At 39.3% G+C, this 23,158-nt stretch overlaps 1 protein-coding gene across 2 annotated transcripts; it reads right to left on the minus strand.

Annotated features, from left to right (window-relative positions):
- Positions 1 to 49: 49 nt before the first annotated feature.
- TMEM62 (transmembrane protein 62) lies at positions 50 to 21,165 on the minus strand. Of its 2 annotated transcripts, XM_083863308.1 has the most exons (15): positions 21,095 to 21,115; positions 18,243 to 18,328; positions 17,105 to 17,216; positions 16,102 to 16,239; positions 14,395 to 14,440; positions 13,032 to 13,173; positions 12,716 to 12,840; positions 12,445 to 12,567; positions 11,438 to 11,593; positions 9,821 to 9,980; positions 8,097 to 8,210; positions 7,049 to 7,133; positions 5,415 to 5,519; positions 4,532 to 4,650; positions 50 to 3,631 (listed from the first exon to the last, which is right to left on the minus strand). In XM_083863308.1, exons 4-15 carry the CDS (start codon positions 16,139 to 16,141, stop codon positions 3,305 to 3,307), a joined length of 1,542 nt encoding a protein of 513 aa, XP_083719434.1. In that variant the 5' UTR covers positions 16,142 to 16,239; positions 17,105 to 17,216; positions 18,243 to 18,328; positions 21,095 to 21,115; the 3' UTR covers positions 50 to 3,304. The 2 variants fall into 2 exon arrangements, with proteins under 2 accessions (XP_083719434.1, XP_083719433.1); XM_083863307.1 differs by lacking the exon at positions 18,243 to 18,328 and having other exon boundaries at positions 21,095 to 21,165.
- Positions 21,166 to 23,158: the final 1,993 nt, after the last annotated feature.

Consider the following 23,158-nt stretch of genomic DNA (forward strand, 5'->3'; position numbering starts at 1 on the left):
CATTTTCTTCTCCTGCTTTTTTCACTTCTATTTTCATCCCTTTCCTGTTTTTTGGTTTGTTTGTTTGGTATTTTATTGTTTGCTTGGTTTTTTTTTTTTTTTTTTTTTTTTTTTAGTTCATCTTATTTCTTGTCCTCCTTCTTTTTGGCTTCCTATTGACATTGAGAAAAACATGGTGTTTTTCCTAAGAGCACCTTATTAGTGTTTAGTGCTAAGCTATGCAGTTAAATGTCAGGATTTCATGCAAAATGTCACCAACACTATGAAAAGACCTTTCCAGCCCAGACATAAATGTTTCTTACTGCAGTTTATAGTAGCTGTTGTTAAAAAAGGGAAGAGACCTGAGGCAGATGCCTTTCAAATAGCTTAATCTCTTCATTCAATATTTTAATGCATTGACTTTGGAAGAAGAAAGTGGAGGATTACTTAGTCCTGTTTCTAACATTGCTCTTCTCTTTTGCTATACTACCTTTCTCTTTGCTGGCTTCTCTTTGCAGTGGGAAATGTTTATATAATCCATAAACAGACTACCAGGGGAGAAAAGAAGATGACAGACAGATGGCATTATCCCACAATTAGAAATGGTAGCAGCAGCTGGAATAAGCTTCAAACTGAGAAAATACTTTGTAAGACAACTCAGAACTCTTTTGGAAAAGCACAGAAAGAAGCAGAAATGAAACACGATGTTTTAGCCACACTAACACAGAATTTTGCATCCAGAAGTAGCAAGATAAAAAGTAGTGAAATTTAGTTTTGCTACAGTACTCTGGTCTGGGTGGAGTGATGATAAAAGCGCTGTATGTGCAACAGACCCTATTCTCTGCTAGACAGCCAGCAGAAACCAAGAAACAAGGCTCCAGCAAGGAGAAGTGAGAAAAAGATGACTCCATAAATCTGCAAAATGAGTCTGAAGCAGAGGAGGATGGCTCTATAAGTCCAGTAAACAAGGAGATAACACAGGAACAACTGCCTGATAAGGCCAAAGAAGAAGCTTGCTTGACTTTTGTGCTAACCTTTAGTCATAAGCATAGTAAAATATATTCCCACCAGCCACTTTCCCCTAGAACATGGGTGTCAAAATAAATTAGTAGTATGCCTTTAAATGAAGGCAAGAAAATGTATCGCCAATGACTGCAGGGGGAATGCTGCTGTTCCAGGGGTTGGAATATATAAAAGCAGGTAGCTCTGTGGATCCACTGCCCAGCCCCTGCTCTGCACACACAGGAAATGCACCTCAACTCTGTGTCCATTCTTGCACCACCTGGTGAGAGAACCCATAGAACAGGAGTCGGGGTGGCACAGCCACAGGGCTGGATGGTCCTGCTGTCCTGGAAGCAGCAAGTCAGATGGGACAGGTCTGCAGCGTGCACTGAGCCCTTCATCAGGGACCCCACTGAATCCTCTCCAGTGCTGGGGAGCTGCAATGCCCCAGAGAGGTATTTGGGAAGCCAAAGGGGCTTGTAATTTTCTTGATTGGTAAGTGCACTTTCGTTCCTCTTTCCTCTTAACAAAAAAAAAAAAAAAGAAAAAAAAAAAAAAGAAAAGAAAAGAAAAAGAAAAAAAGATCAGCCTCTACATAAGCCACACATGAATTCTCAGTGTGGGCACTTAATCAATCAGTGGGTTCAAGTGGTGTGGAGTGCAGAGAGTATTGAAGAAGACAGCCTAAGGGTTAAAGTATTGGGTAACATTGTATTTAACAATGGGAACGAGTCAAAAGATATGAAGTATTTTATTACCACTTCTTATTCTCTCTAATCACATAAAAGTAATTTAATTGTGAAATGTCATTTTATTATCAATTTTTCAGTATTGTATCTCACAAATAAATTTTGTGCCATCTCTGATTTTTAACAGCTTTGGAGAACAAACTTTTGTAGCAACAAATGACATTCTTTATTCTCTTAACAGTGTATTTAACTCATGTAAATGGGAGTTCCTTCTCTCTTTTTCCTATTACATTGAAGACATTACATTATTATTAGTATTACTATTTTCCTATATCATTGAAGAACAGAAATTAAGGAATAGGAAAACAGTCACCTGTTAGAAATAACAAAAGTCTTTGTCACAGTCAATATTTTCTTCCAATTTATTTTCCTATGTGTTCTACTAGAGTCACTGCTGTTTTTTTCCAAAGGGACCATAAATAAATTAGCCCTCCTTTTTCTTGAGGGACCATAAATAAGTTACTGTAAAATTACCTAAAGTGTTTTAAATGCTCAACTCACAGCAGGTCTTTTGTGAAGCAAAACAATATTCTTTACAGATCAAGGCACTTCAGCTTTCTTGGCTCTGCATCACTGCATTCTTCATTAATGTAACTAAATGTTCTATCATTTTTGGACTTAGAAAAAAATGAAAACAAAGAAATGAGTTTTCTTAGGTCACGCTTTGGTGCATTTGGCTGAGACCCAGTAAAACAGAAATTACAGACTTTATAGGCATCAGACCATATTATTTCTTCAGCCTCTCCCATCCTGAGGACATTGTCTCCGCTCTTTGTTTTGAAGCTGAAAAGCCCAGCACCAGTGATAATTCACTGTCCTTTCACCAGTTACAGGTGGCAGCCTCAGTAGTGAAAATGAAACTCCTTCCTTCCAGAGAGCAGGCTTGTTATTTTAGTCAGCACTCCCTGGGCAAGAGCTATGGGCCACAGCTCAGGTGGCTGAAACATGAACACAAATACATATACACACTTTACAGCCTATAATCTGCTTGTATACAGCATTATGAACTGAAAACCTGTATAGGTATAGGACTCTCACTGTGAAGGCCACTACAGCACCTTTGCAGTCACTTACTTCATAAAGACATCTGGTCTAGTCTTGTAAAATCACGTCAGCCCTGAAATAAAAATCAAATTAAGCACAAATCCAGAAGCTCATTGAGTTCTTTGCTCATTTTTTGCAGCATTATAAAAATCAAGAATTTAATTAATTAAAAGTATTTCTACATTCATAGTAGTGATAGGCACACATTTCTGTTTGTGAGCCATATGGACATATCTATCTCTGTATCACAAAAAAAAATCTCATTGATGAGATTGTTACACAGTTTACTGTATTGATGTATAATGCATAACTGTATTATATAACATGTATTACTCAGTATGTTGTATAATACAAGGAAAGTGTGTATAATAAATTGTACACTTACTATTTAATACAGTTCTGTAGCAGTGCAGGAACAGCTTTGGGTCTTACCACCTAGTGGTGGGGTGTATGGAATTCCAGCATCACAAAATTAAAAGATTCTACCTTGACAGTTTTTAAGACAGAACTTGGAGTACTTATACTGTACTTCAGGAGCTTTGACAGTTTTTTATCTCTGTTATATAAGTTCTGAGCTCTGATGATTTCAGTGTCCAGGTTTTATAAATGAGAGCTGTGGTGAGTGCCACCAGCCACGTTCTCATTGGGGAGAGGAAGAAGGCCAAGGTGCCGTATGTTCGCTGCAGGAAGTAGCAGGAATAGACCTGCCAGGCCAGGAGCAGGGCCATTGCCAGGTGAACGAGCACAGGCACCAGGCGTCGGACGTGACGGATGTGGGAACGGAAGCTGTGGCCCTGGCACCGCATCCACAGGCACCAGCACAGATAGGCCATCAATGGCAGGTTGAAAAACAACAGCTGGAAGGAAGAGCAAAGAAAAGTGAGACAATGAGCAAGCCAAGGGGTTCTGGGTAACATCTATGAAGGCTTAAAAACATATGCACAGATAAAGCTGTCCCATTCTAAGGGCTGAGTACAATTCCCAGGGATGGAATCTCAGGCTGCACCTCCACGACTCTGCAGCTGATAAAGCTGTGACTGCCTGTGCCTGAGTCCCAGGCCAAGCATTCCTGCCCATTCCTTTGCAGTAACACGCATCTGACATTTCCTGGAACTGATTCAGGGAGCTGGACTTAGCAAAAAATTAGCATGGCAAAAACACAGTCTGTATGTCAGCTTAGCTCTGACCCAGCCCACTGCAGTGTCACACTGGTAAAAGGGAGACACCATGAAGAAGGAGGCAATGCTGGTTTGGTCCTCTATCTTAAATGCCAAGGAATGACACCTTGTCTTTCAGATTAATGGGAAAACCACTCCTGGGAAAACTGGACTCGTGTGTGCTTAGAGAGTGACACCTATTGATCTGAAGGGTTATTAAGGCTGCAAGGGCTGCCCTGGCCACTCAGTTTTTTTGCTTAATCACTGTGTGTGAGCCAAGGGCAAAAGCAGAAAATTTATAGAAATTTAGAGTTGTAAATCTGTAGAGACAGCCTCTAATCCAGATATCAAGGGAGTCCAAAACAACATAATTTTATTAGAGAAAAAGAGAAGTTTTTCAACCCCCAAGAACAACCTCCTTCCCTTCTGCCCTTTAAATCTGCAGAAAGGTAAGAAAGATCCTTTGTAGTCAGGCACAGTCACTAATCTCTCTACTTCCAAGACTCCTTTCTTTACAAAACTATTAAAAAAAAAAAAAAAAAAAAAAAAAGTCCTTGAGAAAAAAAGCTGGGTTTTAGCCTTTATTTTATAAATACTCACCTGTAAAATCCCAACCACAAATGTCATACTGCCCTGTAAGAAGGCACCACCAACAAACACCCCAAAGGAAAAACAGGCCCCCATCTGGCCATCTATCAGTTCACCTACAAACCACGGTCCTGCAAGAAAGGAAATCAAACATCACCATCAGGAAACACAACAGGGACACAGCCCTGTCCCACATGGCCCTTTGTACCCTGAGACTTCCTTACTGCTTGTCCATAGTAATAAACCTCATGTTTTCATATTCAGCAACAGCAGTCTGGTGTGAAAATACCACAGTATGATAGGGGGTTGTAGCATGCAATGAAAATACTTTTGAATTAGTTTCATCTGTGTCACAATTTTCAACACCATATATAATATCTTCCTTATAAGAGAGGCAAAAAGGTGGATCCTTTCAATGGGTAGCTTTTTCTCAAAACTACAGTAACAGATATGAAAAATTTGGTCACAAACAATTCCTCAGCATAGAAATTAAAATAGGGAGGCTGCTCTGTGTTATGTATACTGCACTGACTAACAAAAAATAGCTATTTCAGTAACATGTTACCAGAGAAGAATAAGCTCAGATTGTTAGCTCTGATGCTAACAATCAAAAAATATGTGAAAACCAAACTAAATTTAAAAATACTCACTTTGCTTTCAGAGTAATTTAACAATCTAAGTGTTTAATTAATTCAGGGCTTCTAAGTATAGGCTCTTACAAATAAACCTTTAATCTCTTTGAACATTAACTTTTAAAGTTCCACATAGATTTTGTAACTTAAGTAGATTTTCCCCCTTCTCCAAGATTTTAGAATTCTTAAAATTCTTTTCATCAGGATCTAATGTGTAATTTCAAAATACTAATTTATGTCCTCCAGTACTCTAGGCTACTTACCCAGAATGGTGTATAAATTCAGAACCAGAATTGAGTAATAGAAGGTGTTTGTTTTACTGAAGACATGAAGAGAATATGAAGTCAGAGTAAGTAATCCTGGCTTTCCTAAACAGAGACAACATTTAAGAAAAATACACTTAATTCAGTCTGCAACACCTCCCCAGACATATATGTATGTATAATACTAGTCTTTCTGAAACAAATCTGCACATTATTTACTCATTCTCTTAAATAAGGAATATAAACATAATATTTGGTATGTCTACAGAAAAATGCAGAGGAATGCATTACTATTACTGTGATAACTGAAAGTAAAGAACCAATAAATATAACAATCTATGTTAAAAACAGCAGAGGAACCTGCCATTCAAAAGGAATACACTTACTGTATGTCAATAATACTGAACAACCATTCTATACCCAAAAAATGAAGTCAGCTGGAATGAAATACATGGAGAAAGTCGTATTAAATGAAAAGTAAGAGAATCAAAACAGTAACTCTGCAAACTCAGAAAGGCGTGTCAGCATAGACTGGATTAATTGGATTTTCTTTGATTAAATCTACTTTAGTGAGATCTGACAGCAACTTAAAAATAAGGCTAGGCATTAAAATAACATTATTCTGACAAGTGTGTGGTGTTAGCAGAAAAAAGCAGTATTAGCTCTCTAACTGAAAGATGACAATTCACAGATCAAGAGAGCCTTCCTAAAGTTAGCTTGTAGACTTACACCTATTATGTGGCCTTCTCACAAAGAATTAACGCCCAGAGGACAAGCTTCACCTTTGGAAATCAACAACTCTAACAAATTTGTTCACTAATTTGTCAAACATTTGTCATGGTCCCCGTGGACCTAGCTGATCACAGAGTCAGGTTTTTTTATATTTAGCTGCTGAGTTCCATAAAGACAACTGAAAATCTGATCCTTTTCTATGTAAACAGTTGCTGTAGTTACCTCAGGATGCTACATGATTAGGATTATTAGGAAGGGACAACACTGACATGAATAGGAAGGGAGGTGGCTTCCAGAAAAATCTCATTAGTAAGGTGTGGTTCAAATGATTGTTTAAAGGATAAACACCATGAGCTTAATAGTAATAATTTTCATTTACTAGATCTATCACAAACAAAGTATCAAGTTATGACAGAAATGGCCTTAATGTTATTTTGAGAAAGACCCAATCCTGTTCATATTCTTTGCAAAAGTTAACAAAGAGCGTCTTTGCAGAAGGAAATCTGTTTCTCCACTCAGGCGAGAGAGAATTCTGTGACAACTGTAGTGAAAAAAGCACATATACAGAACTAATACAAAACAAAACATTCCTTTCCCTATGCACTGGATTCTTCAGTGAGAAAATTAAAATGAAACCTTGGACTTGGATCAACTTAATTTTTGTTTAAACAAAGATACCTGCTCAAGTTTCTACTTTATTTGATACACTGGAGGTTTTCCAGGTTCCCTTAAAAGCAAAACAGCAGCTTCTGAGAAACCAATCAAACCCCACAGCAGCAGATGTAAAATGCATATGGTGATTAACAGCACAATTACTCACGTATTGTTAGCACACAGGTCAACATTAAAAGTTTAGGGGAAAACAGATCTACTAAAAACCACAGGTAAACATTAGTTCATACCTTTGAGTGCTGGCTTTTGGAGGTGTCGGAAAACAACAAGCAAAGTAATCTGAATCAGCACAATCAGTCCAAAGAGCACTCGAGCCTGAAAAGACAGTTTTGACTGTAAGCCAGCCCTGGAATTATAGCAGCCTTGGAGCATGCCTTCTGGACACTGATAGAATGGTACAAAGATTCTATTTGAAACACATATTCAAAGCTTGTTGGTGCCATTGAACTGAAGAGTAAAAAGGAAACTTAAGTGTTTCTAAGTTGTTGGATTTGTATTGTACTGACTTGAATTCTGCTGAATGGCTGAAAGCATTAGACCTGAATCTTTAAAAAACAGGGTTTGTAAACACATCCATTGAAAATGTGTAGTTACACTTCCAAGGCAAAACATTGCCTGAGCACTGTTCTGAGAAATGCAGTTCAAGACATTGTGTAGAATGTGTGACTGATTAACAAAACTAAGTAAATATTTTTGAGCCAATTATGATAAGAACTACAGTCATGTGGACTTTCTTATGTGGTTCTAGAAGTGCATCTAAACTACTTAGACATGACATCCTTCTTTGCATGTACTGAGCTGTATCACATCTGGATATGACCTGGAACTTACTGAAGTTGATGAGAATTTTGCCCTCCACTTTGCTGGAGCTAGTTACAATGTCAGCAGCTGACAGTGAGAATATTTGCAGCATTCTTTCCAGAAAACATAACTGCAACAGTTCACAGTGAATTTCTCTTCAGTTTAATGTTTCCTTTTTCTATCTTCAGTAGCTCCTTTTCAATTTCTTGCTTGCACAAAATGTGTGTATACTTATGCCCAAAAATGGATAGTTGGGACTAAATCCAGGACATCAACTATTTGTATAAACCATTGCTGAGCATTTGTAGTTGAAGTGTGCAACTTGAGAAACTTTAAATGTTTTGGAATTCCAACAGAGTCATATATAGAAAAAGTAAACTGCATTCAAGTCTATGAATTCCTTCAGGAATTATGAAAATGCCTACTGCAGCTTGGGAAACTAAATGGAGTAACAGCTGTTTTGCTGAAAGTACTTACTAGAACATAGTGGTCAGTGAGAAGAATAACAGATGGCCAAAAGTCAAATCTAAGAGAGAGGTTTTCTTCCATACCAAATAAATGGCCCCGTGTGCCAATTCTTCCGGAAGCATCCTAGATTGATATAAAATGAGAGCAATTACATAGAAATGGTACAAAAAACAGTCTAGTTAAAGCTCCTAATTATCATTGCAGCTGTTTTAGAAAGATACAATTGATGCATGCTTCTTTGGCACACTGCTGTATTAAATTCTACCTACAAAGGATTACTTACAGTCAATTCCGCAGTTTCGAGTAAATTGCTGATTATAAAATCATAATCTGAAAGTGCTACATATGAAGAAGACCCTGTCAGAGACTCAACAACTTATGGAAGACTGTGACTGTTTACTGCACCCCCCACCAATTGTTTTCTGAAAGTTCAATTCTAGGTAATAGCCCATACTAAAATATTTTGAGATTTTGTTCTGCTTAATTGCTGGTGTATTTGCCATAAACTCATATAGATAAACAAACATTTGTTTATTGTTTATTGTCACTTACTCAACAGTTTGAGCAGTGTTCCAGGTGTGGCCTGACAAGCACTCAATACAGCAGGACAGTGACTTATCTTGGCTGGTGATGCCCTTGTGGATGCTCCCAGGCATCCAGTAGATTTTCTCTGCTGCAGCAGCATAATGTCCATTCATATTTACCTTGTGTCTACCAGGACACTGAGGTCCCTTTTCACAGAGCTGCTCCCTAGCCAGGCAGATCACAGCCTGTGCTGCACTCCTGAATTATTTTTTCCCAGGTGCAAGTCCTTACACTTTTCCTTGGTGAACTTCATAATGTTCTTCCTAGCCCACAGTCTGACCAATGTGTGTTGGCTCTTCCCATTCATGTGCTTCATCTGACTTGAGATAGCCCCCCTCACCAAGGATTTGTTTCTTAATTTTCCCAGGGACTGAAGTAAGACTGATGGGCCTATTAATTTCCTGGATCCTCCTTAAGCCCTTCTAGTGGACAGGAGAGCCATTAACCTTCTGCCAGTCTTCTGGGACGCCCCCTGATCTCCACAACTTCTACAAGACTATGGAGAGTGGCCGTGCAAATATTTCAACCATGTCTCTTAACACTCTGGAGTGGAAACTGTCAGGGCCCATTGATCTGTAGGATCAAGCTCCTGTGACAGGTCTTACTCCATCTCTTCCTTCACTGACAGTAGGTGTCTGCATCAACCTTGATCCTTGTTCCCAAGGCCTGAGGCCCAACACTGCTCGTAAAGACAGAAATGAAGAAAGTGTTGAGAACATCTGCCTTTTCAGAGTTGTTGGTGACTAATTCACCTTCACTGTTTAACACCTGGCCAGTATTTTCCTTCTGTTTCTGCTTATTGTTTATATACCTTTAGAAGCCTTTCTTGTAATTTTTAACGTCTCTGCCAATTTCAATTCAAGTTTGCGCTTCTGTCATGTCTTATTTTACTGCTTACAAAAAATAATATTTCTTTCTTTATCTCAGCAGCTTTATGAATATGGTGCTTCACAATCAGTGTTTATTCCTTTATTAAATCCTTTGGTTTTTCTAATCGTTTATTCCTTTATTAAATCCTTTGGTTTTTCTAATCAGACAAATACAAAAGTATGTCTGTTATCACGTATATTTGGCAGGAGGGTGATAGAGAAGCCATGACAAGAGAAAAAAAATAAAATCAATACAAAGAATGTCAACAGATACCTTACCTGGACAGTCACATCTATGCGATGGAACCCTTCACTGTAGTTTTGTGGGCTCCACTTCAGCACATAGAGAGGGCCAGACACCTGATGTGCATTCCCCAGGTGAACTCCATCTATGTAGACTTTGACAGAGATAATGACAGAAGGAGAGAATGCCAGAATTCTAAGGAGAAATATAAAGAGCAAAAGAACAGATCTGTTACCGGACTTGCAGGTATGTCATTACTTCCTCACAAGAAAGTCTCTAAAGGTTAAGCTGCCTTGTAGTTAAGAGTTCAAAAGATTTAGAAATTAAAACAGTGAAATAGCTGTAGGCTAATGGTAACATGGTAGCTCTTTCCTACAGATAAAAAAAAAGGTAGTTCTGTAGGGCACTACACAAAAGAACAGGACAGAAAGCTGGCTATGGAATAGACAAAAAGATGGCAGAAATTGTAAGGTCCTAGCAGAAATAATTTTAGAACTCTTGCTTCAAAACATTTGCTGACACAAGTGGGATGCATCCTCCAGCACACACAGACACATAACCATACACTTGGAGATGGCTTCACAAAAAATTGCCAGGCTCTCTCTCTAAAGTCCTTTGTTGTTAGGAGTGGGGTCTTTTCCCTTTTTTTTTTCCCCTTTTTTTCTTTTTGCTAGTCATAATATAACCTCTCAGAATTTGTAACTGCATTTAGGACAAATGGAGTGGAATGCAAGACTGATACTGCAGATCTCGGATACCAGCAAACGAATTATCACTTGGCAGTGCTTATATTCATAGAAACAGTGATACTAATACAGACTCAAAATATTGCACATACAATTCCTTTCATTGCTGGTAATACAAAAGGCATTCCAGAGCATGTTTTAGTCAAATGAAAGAGTTTCATACAGTTATGGTGAACAATTCTACCAGTTCATATATTTAATGTAATCATAAGAATGTTCAGATAAGATTCTGAATAGGAAAGTGGAAAGTAATTAGGACACCTAGTAGGACACTGCTCCCTAACTGAAAAGTATTACAAACTTCTTTTTATTGTAACCCTATGTATGCAGTATTTAAAGCAGATTAGTCTTACACCAAATATAAAATGCTGAAAAGGGCCTAAAAATTTGAAATATAAATGTAAGAAAAAAATAGATAAGGTAAAAGTGGAAAGATTAAGAGATTTAAAATGAATATGAAAGTTGGCAGATACTTGTCATGTTTTAATATATAAAGGATGTAGAATTGAAAACACAAAAAGCTAAGAAGTCTGAAGTGAATAGAGAAAACATTTAGAAAAATACATAGACAAAATGCTGAAATCAGCAGTCAATGGGAACATGTGAGATAAATAACAGATTACACATTAACCTATGCTTATTGATTACATAGTAATCTATCTTAATTATGTACAAATTGATCAGCTTTGGTTACATACAGTTCAAATCACTTTAGGGGAAATAACTGCATAAATAAAACAAACATGCATTACTACCACACAATCACAGATACGATACAAAGAGAGCTCTCTGGAACAATGTTCCAGAGAAAAGTGAATTCTGAGAACAGTAGGCACACATTTAAAAGAAAGGTTTTGTGTATATAAATATAGTTAAATATTGTGAAATCAAGAAATTACAGGGTACCTGATATGAGTGGAATGAAGAATTCTGACTAGAGGTTCATGAGTAGAACTGCTGTAAAGGAAGGATTTGGGATTGGTGATGAGAACTACAGGCCACTCTTCAAATTTAAGATCCGCAAAGCTGAGGAGGTCATGATCAAAGGCGAGGACTCGGTACCTATAGTGAAAGGAAAAAAAATCTGTTAATACAAACTGCTGTGTGAACAGCTGATTCGCATGCTTCTCAAGTTCCTAAACAGAACCTGGCTTTATTTTCCATTTATTCTCTTCTGTAGTTGATCTTACATTTTCCAACTCTGCTGTATTAACTGTACAGTTGCTTCTCTCTGATGAGGTTAATTTTATTATGAATCATGGAAGCAGTACTCAAAGTACCAAAACTCAAAGTGAAGATCTATGGAATTTTGCACATGAATCAGATAGAAAAACATTACGTTAAAGAACTCAAATATAAGGTACATTTCCACAGTGTCTGTGTAGGTACTCTAGTTAAGGAGAATGACCTCAGTGTGCTCTTTCCCTGTATTCATACCAGTATCTTTCTTTGGATTACTGCAGAATAAAAGCTAATATACTACTATACACTACACATGGCATCAGACAGTTTTTGATATGCTAGTAAGGTGACATTTCTCAGGTGGACTATTTCTGTGACAAGAATTCTAACAGCTAGTGCAAAGCATGTGCATTTTGAAGTAGTGATGCTGAATTCTATTACAATTTATTTGTGTACATATGAATACTAAACACATACTAAAGGGACATGCAGATGTCCCCTTTTTAACTTTTAAATATCAAGAATTAATAAAAAAAATTAATTTATTGGCACACTGTTGGTATGGGGAAAATCACAAACATACACACGAAGCCTTTTTTTCAGTAGGATAGTAATAGTAGTGACCAGGCTGATCTCATGCTTCTTCCAAATTCACCATACAGCACAAAAGAGAATCACAGTACAGCAAGGTAGGTTTCATATAATAATTTGCTCATATGGGCTTTACTTACCTCCTATTATCCATCCAGTCTCCCAGTTCAAGTTCCAGAGTGCCACCACTGTGTTGGCTGTGCAAGACTGGCATCAGCCCACCCATTGTATGGAGATGTCCACATAAATAGGCTGTGGCAGAACTAAAAAAAAAAACCCAAAAAACTAAGAATTGTGATTATTGGGTGGGAAGGAAATATCACTGCAGAAAACCTGAAAAGTGAGAGATGAGTATGTGAAGACAGGCAAGAAACGCACTTCATGCTGAAAACATACAGGATAAGAACTTACCTCATTAGTGTTCGTATTCCAGGGGATGGGGAGATGATGGTTGAGGTGGGGTAATGGCCAAACCAGATAGTATGGTTGCTGTGTAGACTTTCTTTTGCCATCAAAGACAGCTCTGCCATTTGATTCTGAAATAGGCAGGTAACAAATCCATTTTGCTAAATAAATGTCTCACATGCATTTTAAGTTAAAAACGTAAACACTATGAACACAAATCTTTCAAATGATTTTTCTATATTAAAAACCTCCCAAACCTCCAAACAAACCACTACAGAAATAAAACAGCCAGCAAAATGGAATGCAAAGACTTATACAATACCATGTTTAAAATCCCAAAAAAATTATAGGGTCTCTTAGGGCCTGGGCTGAGTGTGGCATCCACGCAGATGAATGAATAGTTCCCAAAAGAGGTGGTGTGGATGTAATGGAAAGAGCCATCTTTATGCCAGGCAGAGTATTTCCTAACAAAATAGGATGGAAACACTGCTGTTAGGAAAGCTCGTAGCCATGATAAACATACATTGCTTTGTGTCCTTCCACTGACAACAAGTAATTTCACTATTTCTGACTTACAAAATTGAAGTACTTTTGATACTTTATGCTAGAGGGGAATTGTACATATCTTCCACTGGCAAAGACATAACATTTCAACTGACAGTACCACCTAAATTACTCTGTTAAGGATTAAATTCTGTAACTAAAATGATTGTAAGTTAATCTGAGAATCACTAAAATTCATTAAGTTTGGGTTGGGTTTAATTTTTTCTAATTTTCTTTTGGAGTTTTGGGATGGGCATTTTGTATGTGTTTGTTTTTTTTTTTTTACTTGTTTTAGTTTTGTTTTACTCCTTGCATGATTTATGGAAGCTAAAGCATTCCTGAGTTCAGATGATGAGCATAATTTGAACACAGCCATCCAGAAATCAGTTCATGTCCCTGTTCTTCCACCAATAAGAACAATAAAATTGCCAAAAAGGTTGACCTGAATAGAACACAAGCAAATGTATTAAAAACAAGTTTTCAATACTTCTAATGCCATAAAACCCCTTTCACAATATTTAAGTTAACATTATCTTTATGGATATCATCAACTTCAATAAAATTTCTTCCTTAAGTCCCACTTTGAGTATGTGTAACAGTTGATTCATCCTCTGCTACTGCTGTGAACATATGATAGGAACCTATGTTTTTGTGTAAAAATATTGTATTTCAATACAACCCACTGCCCTCTTTATTTTTAATGCATAATGAACACCAGAATGTGGTGCTGAATAACTGTTTTCCCTAGCTTCTATTTTTATTTCTGCAAACAATTTTTATAATTTTAATATTTTTATATTATTTATATTTTTATTTATTATAAAAACAACTCCATTTCACTCTTCCATCATCCCTTTCCTAGACTGCGACTAAAAATACTGTAGATATTGACAGATTTAACACACTCAATTACAAAACACAGAAGGGTAAGAAATAAGAAATCTGCACAAAGAATTCTCTATTTTCTCAATTGATTCTGCTCTACTAACTGACAGTGCAAAAGGGGACAGAGGGAATAGGAGATATGATCCTGGGCTATAGGAAACTCAGTGAAAAAGCATGTATGTGATAACTGAAAACAGAACATTGTTTAGTGAATTTGACCTTGAACATAGCTGCATCTGTGTGGTAAATAAAAGTACCTGTAATAATTCTGAACACTATCCAGGTGTGGAATGTTGAATGAATCTGCAAGGGAGAAAAAAAGGAAATAAGGAAACTTTCAGATCAAATTGATAATTTGTGGGGGTGCTGGAATGGTATCATAAGTTTCTTAGTTGTAGGTTTGATGTGATTTGGACTTTAACCCTAGCCAGGTAAAGTTCCTGTCTTGGATTGTGCTTATCAAAGGTTGATAAGAGTTGCCAAGACAACTCTAATCCTCTGCCCTGGGTTTCGATCATCCTATTGTATTTTCCCCCATCCCATTGTATTTCTCCCCCACATGTCCACCATCCCCCAGGCCCCAGAACCTTCAGGAGAGGTGTCTGACAGGGATTGGTGGGTCTCACAGGACCACATCCCAAATCCACCTGATTTGTTAATGTTGTGTATTGCATTTTGACCTTACCCACCTGGCCTTGTTTCATTGGTCTGGTAACTTGTGTCCACCCCTGAGATTTTGGGGGAACAAAAACCCCCTGTAACCGAGGCTGGGGGTCACTCCCCAGAGGCACAGGCCTGGAACCAGGGACTGCCCCTGAGTTACCCGAATAAAACCTTTTCTCCCTGAGCCTGGAGTGTCCCCTCTTTCGAACCACGGCCGAGACAGCTAAGGCAAAAGCACTGCGGAGCCAAAGACCCACGCAAAGGTACTGTTGGGCGTATCACAGCTAGCAGGGTGGCCCAGCTGACGCTGAGCTGACCTGAGAGACAGATACGCGAAGCAACAATAATTGACCCCTGTATCTAACTAGGTTGAAATAAAGCAGTCTCAGCAGGTGCTAAAGAGCTACTTTAAAAAAAATGCATGATTGACAAGCAGACTAACTGTGCAGATGAGATATTTTATACTCAAAGTAATTAAATGGCAATAGCTTTCTCATTTAAGTTTCAATTAAAAGATAAAAGCATTGTGGGAATATAAATTGATATTTAGCAGCTAAAAGCTAAACCTGTCTCCATTTTGACCACAGAGCTTTTCAGAAGCTTTTTGGGACTGGGTGCATGCTCTGTAAGTAAGACTTAACTCATTCATGGAAAATAAAGGAGCCATAGCATCAGAGAATCATGTGTGTAGAACAGACATCAGCTTAGGGAGGTCTGTACTGCAACAGTTCCACCTCTATGGGTATATATGACAAAGCATGCACCTTTTTCCCCCCAGAGCAGCTTCCTGTAATAGCCTGTTTATACAGCCTACATGATTGTCAGCTTGTGTTTGAATGCTTGTGTTTATATTTATCAGTGTGGGGACAACTGATGGATATGAACTGCCATGACTCCCTTCTATTCAAAAGAAACCAAATTTTATTTAGCTGCTGGACATGTGATACCTTTTAAACTTAAACTTGTGAGGAGGAAGTCTATGAAAAGTAAATTGAAATAATTTCTTCAGCATGGTAAGGTTACGGTTTGCCCTGCCATTAAATAATGTGGTATATAAAATAATGACATGGAAACTAACATCATGTTCTACCATTTGCCAAGTAAAAGACCCTTACTTCTCTGGTACTAAAACTCCAGTAAGACCTTGTAAACAAAGTGTGTCTTCAGTAGAGATGTGGATGGCAAACCCTTCTCCTGCTTCATGAGTACTAACTAACACACTAGCAAGTACTATCACTTTACCTCTATATTCTGTGATCTGCAGTCACAGGGAAGACAGAAATGTTTCATTTTCTTCTTACCATGATTCCCTTTGATGTCTATCCACTTGGTTTTTTCCATGACCCTTGATCTCTTCAGGATTGACTGGTAGGTTTTCCACTCATCTTCTATCTGCTCAGATCCCAGTTTATCTCTTGTCTTAGCATCTGTCAGATCACCTGAGAGCGTAGAAAGGTGAGATATAACAAGAGACCTACACAGCTTATACAAATACTGTAACTAGACATGCCATCCCTGCCTCCAAGTGTGAGTGGCTGCAGGCCTGGGTGCAATCTGGATGTTCCTGTATCTGGTCCACAAGGTCAGGGTAAATGCCTTCTAAGGCAGATGCAGAAGCCTCATGAGACAGCTGTTGACCACATCATTGCAGCACTTTCACTAATTAGATAAGTAACTCTCTGTAGAAACAAAACTCCAGGTCTAGCATTAACATTCTAAAGCCTTGCATACAGTAACAGCTCAAAGTATTTTGATTTTCTTGTCAAAACTTCATCTATTTCAATAGCAAGGTGTCAAATGAAGTGGCAAGGCTTCTTTCACCTCTCCTGGTATATGTTCAAATGGAAACCAGCAATAAAATCTTACATTAATTCACAGGTGAATTTCACACAAATGAGCAGGGATTGTTCTGAGAGAGGAACCACAGACATTGCTCACTTCTGTAATTGCAAACACAAAGGAAGTAGAATCATGACCAGGACCAGAGGGAAGGTAGCTGCTAGCAAGGACTAAGAGGCAGCAACACATATTGGGAAAATAATAGCTATCTTGTGTGATTGTGTCTGTTACATATAGAACACACTAAACTCACTGAAGAAACCGAACACTGAAGAAAAAAATAATTCCCTTGTTGAGAAGTTATTCTTTTCAGCTTCTAGCAGTCTCTCTTCAGCTGCAACTCCATTTCCACTGCTTAAGATACCTTAATGTTTAAAGTTCTGTCTTGAGATCCTAGAATTTTGCCTATTTGCTGTTCCTTTGACAGTACACTCAACAGGAAATTCACACTTTTCAATTGCTTACCTGTTGCTAAAACAAGTGCTGGCTGAATTACATCAATTGTTTCAGAACAGAATTTTTCAAAGTCAGGAGCTCGTTTGGGATCCCGAAATTTGCTGATATGAATATCTGACACCTGCAAAACAGAAGAATAAAACATTGCCCCAAGTAGAGGGCTATTGCTTCCCTAGGTTGTTCTGCAAAGCCAAGTTTACATAAGAATGCAACTGAAGAGCAGACACAGTGATTCTTGTCAGTGTAAGGGATACAGAGAAACAGAAGTGGGTGGCTAGGGGAGAATGAAAGCAGAACAAGCAAATGATATTGTAACTCTAACCCCTAAAATCATGTTTACATCAAAAACACTTTCTTAAAACTAAGGACATACAATAATATGAGGAAATACTTCGGTATCCACAGTAAATTGTGATGACTGCAAGTGGCCTGTTGCTTTCCAGATTCTGTGAGTTTCTGTGCAACACAGTGGTTTTGCTGCAAGTAAGAATACAAAGTAGTTCTGCAAAGCAACAGGTTAAAGAGACCTAGAACTTGAAATACACTGGAAATTTATTTTGTACCTGGTGTGACATTTCCAGCAGCTGAGTGGAAGGATTTTTAATATTCTACCCAAGCATTTTAATGGATCTAATGAGTGTGTTTAGATTACATTCCATGTGCCTTCAAGAAGGCAAAGATTGCCTAAGAAATGATGATATGACTTGTATGTAACTGTAAAAGAAGCTGTTCATTTCTGAATCAATCAAAGCCCTCATATCAGAAAAGCCATTTGAGAAGAGTAAGAAAAATAAGATTTTTCTTTTTTTTTCTTTTTTTTTTTTTGCATTTTGGCTTTTCAATACTGTACAAAAAAAATCTGTTGTGTGAATGGTTTCAATTCCACTTTCCATTCTACTTCAGTCAATTAACTAATTAATTGTCCTCCTTGGTTTAAACAAATGGTATTTGATGTTCAAACAGTAGTAAGACATGCTCATGGCCATCTGACAATATTACTTGGAAAGAAAAACATTAACTTTTACATTCAGTTTAATAAACCTGTTCTTGTAAAGCTTGTGATTTTTGAAAAATTCAGATAAAATATCTTGGAAAAAAATTATGTACTTCTATTTATTCAGTCATCTGTATACAAAGAAAATATTACCTGAATATAGTTCTTTAATTCTGCTTAGGAAAATTCCCCATTTGGAATGACATGGAATTTTTGCCTAGATAGATCAGAATTGCATGCTAAAAAAGGCAAACAGAAGTTTTAGATAAAACTTTATGTTCACTTTCGTTGATGCATTCAAACTAGTGTGAAGCAAAGAGCACAGCAAAACTACCTCGATACATCAAACCTCATTTAATCATTGACAAGGATACAACTTGTTTTGCTTCTTTTCAGCCGGTGGATTTGCAATTAATTTATCTCAGCAATCAAAGAGAAAATCAAAACTTCTACAGTTTTCATTCTTGAGGAAAAACAGTCTTACAAGGAACTTTACTCCTGCTCTACCCAGTCACTATAGCAAATGTAAATTTCCAAACTTACAGCAGAGAGGGGTTTGGAAGCCTGATTTCCTACAATGACATTCCCACTTTTCTTCCCCATGACTTTAAGATTTTTAAAAAGTTTCAATTTGTCATTTCTAAGAGTTACAGTGTCCAGGACTCTTGAGACCTGGGACTAAGTTTCTGTCATCACTAACAGCCATGACATATGAAGATCTCAGAAGTGGAGCTTCTTCCTTTTTTTTTTTTTTTTTTTAATTTTTAATTCACTTCAGATGATATCCCAATAAAAGGAAAGACAAGGGCAAGATAAGCTTATAATGCTCTTATTGAATTTCCAAAATGTAGGTGAAAGCCCATTTGTTGCTCTTTCCCCTCCCTCTGACCTGATGTGGATACTTGGCCTCTCATTGCATCATAGGCAATTGCTTCCAGTAAAATGGGCTGGAAGAGATTTAGGGCTGAGAAGAAATCACCATCAACATTCCTTATCTAGCAAAGATGTGGTTAAGGAGAGGCAGGCATTAACAAGTGAGAATTACAAGGTCCAGAGCAACAGTAGAATGCATTTGGCTGACAGAAATGGGAGAAATAATTATAGGCTTGTCAAATACTGAACCAGAGTGTCTATTTGGCACTGGGTAACAAAGGAAATTCTGTTACAATAAAGGTGGATGAGCCATTAATAGAAGATTAAAGTAGAAAGACTATGATTTAGTTCAGTTTAAGAAGAGATAGACCTGTGTATGGGAAGAAAAACAAAGCAGGAACTGCTGGGAGCAGAAGTGACCATCTTGAGCTCTATCCAGTGACCTAGGCTAGACCTATGGAGTCACCAGGGAGCCTGAAGTCTGTTTCCCACAACATCATCAGGCACAAGGCTGGATTTGCTGCTTGATTAGTTTCCAAGTTAGGTCAATGATAAAGCAGCTGTTAAAGGGCATGTCTGAAAGAGAACATAACCACTTGAAAGTGAAGCCAAGTCTCATATTAGCTGTGCTGTGACCTATCCTTGGGAGAACTCCACGTAAAGTGACACAACCAGAGAGAACATGGCAAGAGAAACATGGGCCTGTGCATGCTGCTTGTGTGTAGCTCTGCACCTGCTATGTGCTGCTGTATTTGACTCTTCACGAGATAGCAGCACAGGAGAGAGGCTTTCCTTACATTAATTTAAGCATATCTCTTGAAATGTACTCTGCAGTAAAAATAAGCCTTAAGTCACTTAAGGAAAAATTACTGGAAAAAAAGTTACACCACAATTGGAGAGAACGAAAGGACTAATACATGCCAGCTCCTTCACTAAGAGCACTGCCTGCAGCTAATAGGCAAAGTGTTCTTGAGATCGAGAATGAAAGCAAAACAGTAAAAGCAGCTATCTGTTAGAAGGAAATCCCTGTGACACGTCAGCCATAGATTAACTCCAAGTATGTAAACACCTTCATGGCTAGTTCTACACGAAATGCTTCGGGAATGCCCTGCGGAGAAGAGTCAGAAGAGTCCACAGAAGCACTAAGACATGACAATTTGCTTCCAGAACTATGCCAGGTCAACTTGGATTTTATGTTTAACCTGGAAACAAAGCTGTGTACATTTAACCTGAATACTGGCACAGTACCTTCTATTGCTACAAATCAGTAAGGTATTTTCTCAGCCACACAACTCTTCTGAGGTTTTTGATAGGGAAAGGGACAGGCAGAGCCTGCATTTCTCCCCGGGATATTAGATAATATATTAGATAATCAGGTACTGATGCAATATATTGGGTAGTGTAATAATTAGGTGATTTTTAATTACCCACTTCCACTACACACATCTTGTCTGATAAGGAAACTTCTCTGTGCAACCATCCAGGAGCCACTCCGGCAATGACACTCACACCGCCTGGGCTGGGTAGAGGCCCCTCACAGCTACACCCCTCACACTCACAGTCAGACCAGCTTTCCTTACCAACTCAGCCCAGGTTTCCCATAGCAGGCTCTCAGACTTCGGGATCGTTCAAATAATTTAATTTTAGTGCAGTAATTAACAAAATTAAACTTCGACTTGGGTACCTATGAGAAGGAGCCCCAAAGAAAGGACTCCCTGGGCTTTTATACCCTCAGTCTGAGAGCAGGCAAGCCTGGGGGTCCTGGGCTCCGGCCGGCTCCGAGCTCCGGTCCCCTGGCCCGGCCACAGCTCCCCCGGCCCGGCCACAGTTCCCCGGCCCGGCCACAGCTCCCCCGGCCCGGCCACAGCTCCCCCGGCCCGGCCACAGTTCCCCGGCCCGGCCACAGCTCCCCGCGCCCTCCGCTCTGTGAAGGGTTTGACGGGTCCCGGCCTTTCTCCTGGGGCTCCTGCCCCCCAGAGCTCAGCCTGCAGCTGCACATCGAGCCGCCGGCACTGAACATACTCGTCCTTTCGGGCAGCCTGGCAAAACACTTGTAAGCGGGGCTTGCCCGCGCTGTGCCCGCGGCTCGGCCGCCCCCCGCCCGCCCGCCCGCCCGGCCCCGCTCCGCTCACCTGCAGCACCCAGAGCAGGCTGCCGGCGGCCGCCCCGGGCGCGGGCTGCGGGGCCCAGCGGCGGCGCTGCCCCGGTGCCGGCGGCGCCCCCGGCGGCCCGTACCAGTCCAGCAGCAGCGCCACGGCGGCCGCGGCCAGCAGCCCCGCCGCCAGCCCCAGCATCGTGCGCCGCGCCAGCCCCGCCGCCAGCCCCAGCCCCGGGCCAGCCCCGCGCCGCCGGCCCCGCACTTCCGCCTGCACCGCCCCGCGCTCGGCCCGGAGGAGCGGGGCCAGCGGGGCCGCGCCGGGCGCTCCCCTGTGCCGCCGGCTTTATCCCCGCTCTCCCCCCGCCGCCTGGGCCTTCAGCGTTCCCGCTTTCCCCTCCAGCCGTCGGCGTGCCTGGAAATGCCTGGGTTAAAACAGACTGTACGAAAAGATCAGAGTCTCATCCTGCTTCCTTACAAATACAGCATGTAAACTTTCGCTTTTTCTCCTGACGGTATTGTAATTCTACCTGCTGGGAAATCTAGGCAGTTGACCTATTTTGCTCTTGCCAGAAGTCTTTCTATGGTATTTTGAACATCTTTTTAATATATGTGTACACACACAATTTTAAGCCTTGCTATAGCAACTGCACAGTTTCATAATTGGTAAGTTATTCTTTGCTATCAACTCAGTTTACTAACTGCCACCCATTTACTGTTGGGATTTTTTCTTTCCATCTTATGTATGACTTTATGTGAAAAAGCTTCTGTCACTTCACATCACTCTTTGATATTTAACATAATATTCTCAAACAACTTCAGGTATTAGAAGTTTCTAATTCAACATTGTTTAATTGTAATTATATTTTCTCATATAATTTGTCATAGGATAAAGATTTAATTTTTAGCATTTATAATGATTAGCATTGATCAAGAAAATAATTTTTCAGATCACTCAGACTGCATTAATGTAAGACATCTTTTTAGATACTCTTCATAATTTAGCTGCTCTTTTGTAAGACTTCATGTATGTTTGCTTTGGTTTTTTGTTCAGCTGCCTTTCATCTTGCTTGTCTAGTCTTTCCCGTAAAAAATCACCCTGAAGAAATGTTTCTAAATAAACATCAATCAGCAATCCTGGTAATCTTCAGGAGTAATCTTGAAAACTGGGGCTTACTCACTTTCTTCCTGATGCTCTACCATTTAATTTTAGCTCTAGCAAGGCTGTCAAGCATTTTGTCTCTATTAAAATTGATCCGAATTCCTGTTTCCTTTTTCTTCTTTCCTCTATTACTGTAGTATCCATGGAGATCTTGGTGTTTTGTGCCATTTCTGCCTGGGCAGTGGTGCCAACTTGTTTTCTAAGAGGTTAGCTGACACTTTCTTTTAGCTGACACTTTCTTTGCTGTCTCTCAATGCATGGGGGTTCCAATTTTTTTTAAAATAATAATTAAAATTTAAAATTTGCTGCTCTCCTGGAATTCTGCCTTGCTTCTCTTGCTCGACTACATTGGAAGCTCCATTATACAATTGCTAGTGTTGATGGCAAAACAGGTGGAGGACCAGTAATTACAGTCCAAACTTGGTTGTTGTGCAAACAACACTCTGGTTAGCAGTCAGCCGTGCTACTGGAAACGATTGGGTACAGATCAGCAATATGGACAGACAGAATGAGATGAAATTAAGTGTCTCATGGGAAAATTCACTTTGTATTTTTTACACCTCATACCTAAACCTGTCTCAGTGATGGTGATTTTAAGTGACAGATTTCAATAATATAAACAAGTCTGCAGGACTTCTTAATATGAAGATGACTGGTAGCTACAGCAGAGGAACTACATTCAGATATTCTGAAGATGTAAGAAAAGAACTTTGAGAGTACCTGTGGCTGGGTGCAGTACAAAAAATTATTGCATATACTTGAAAAGATCACCTGTAAATTTTATCCCATCCATACTGATAACTGAAGAACGTGGAAAAGCTGCTTGGAGGCTTGAAACAGGAAGACTACAGTGGGAAGAGGCAGTCTTCTCAATATCAAGATATCAGACATTTGATATGGACCCAAGATCCAATGCTATGGCTATTGGCTCATTTCCTC

This window comes from Zosterops lateralis (genome assembly GCF_965231275.1).
Source record: "Zosterops lateralis genome assembly, chromosome: 6".
NCBI lineage: Eukaryota > Metazoa > Chordata > Aves > Passeriformes > Zosteropidae > Zosterops > Zosterops lateralis.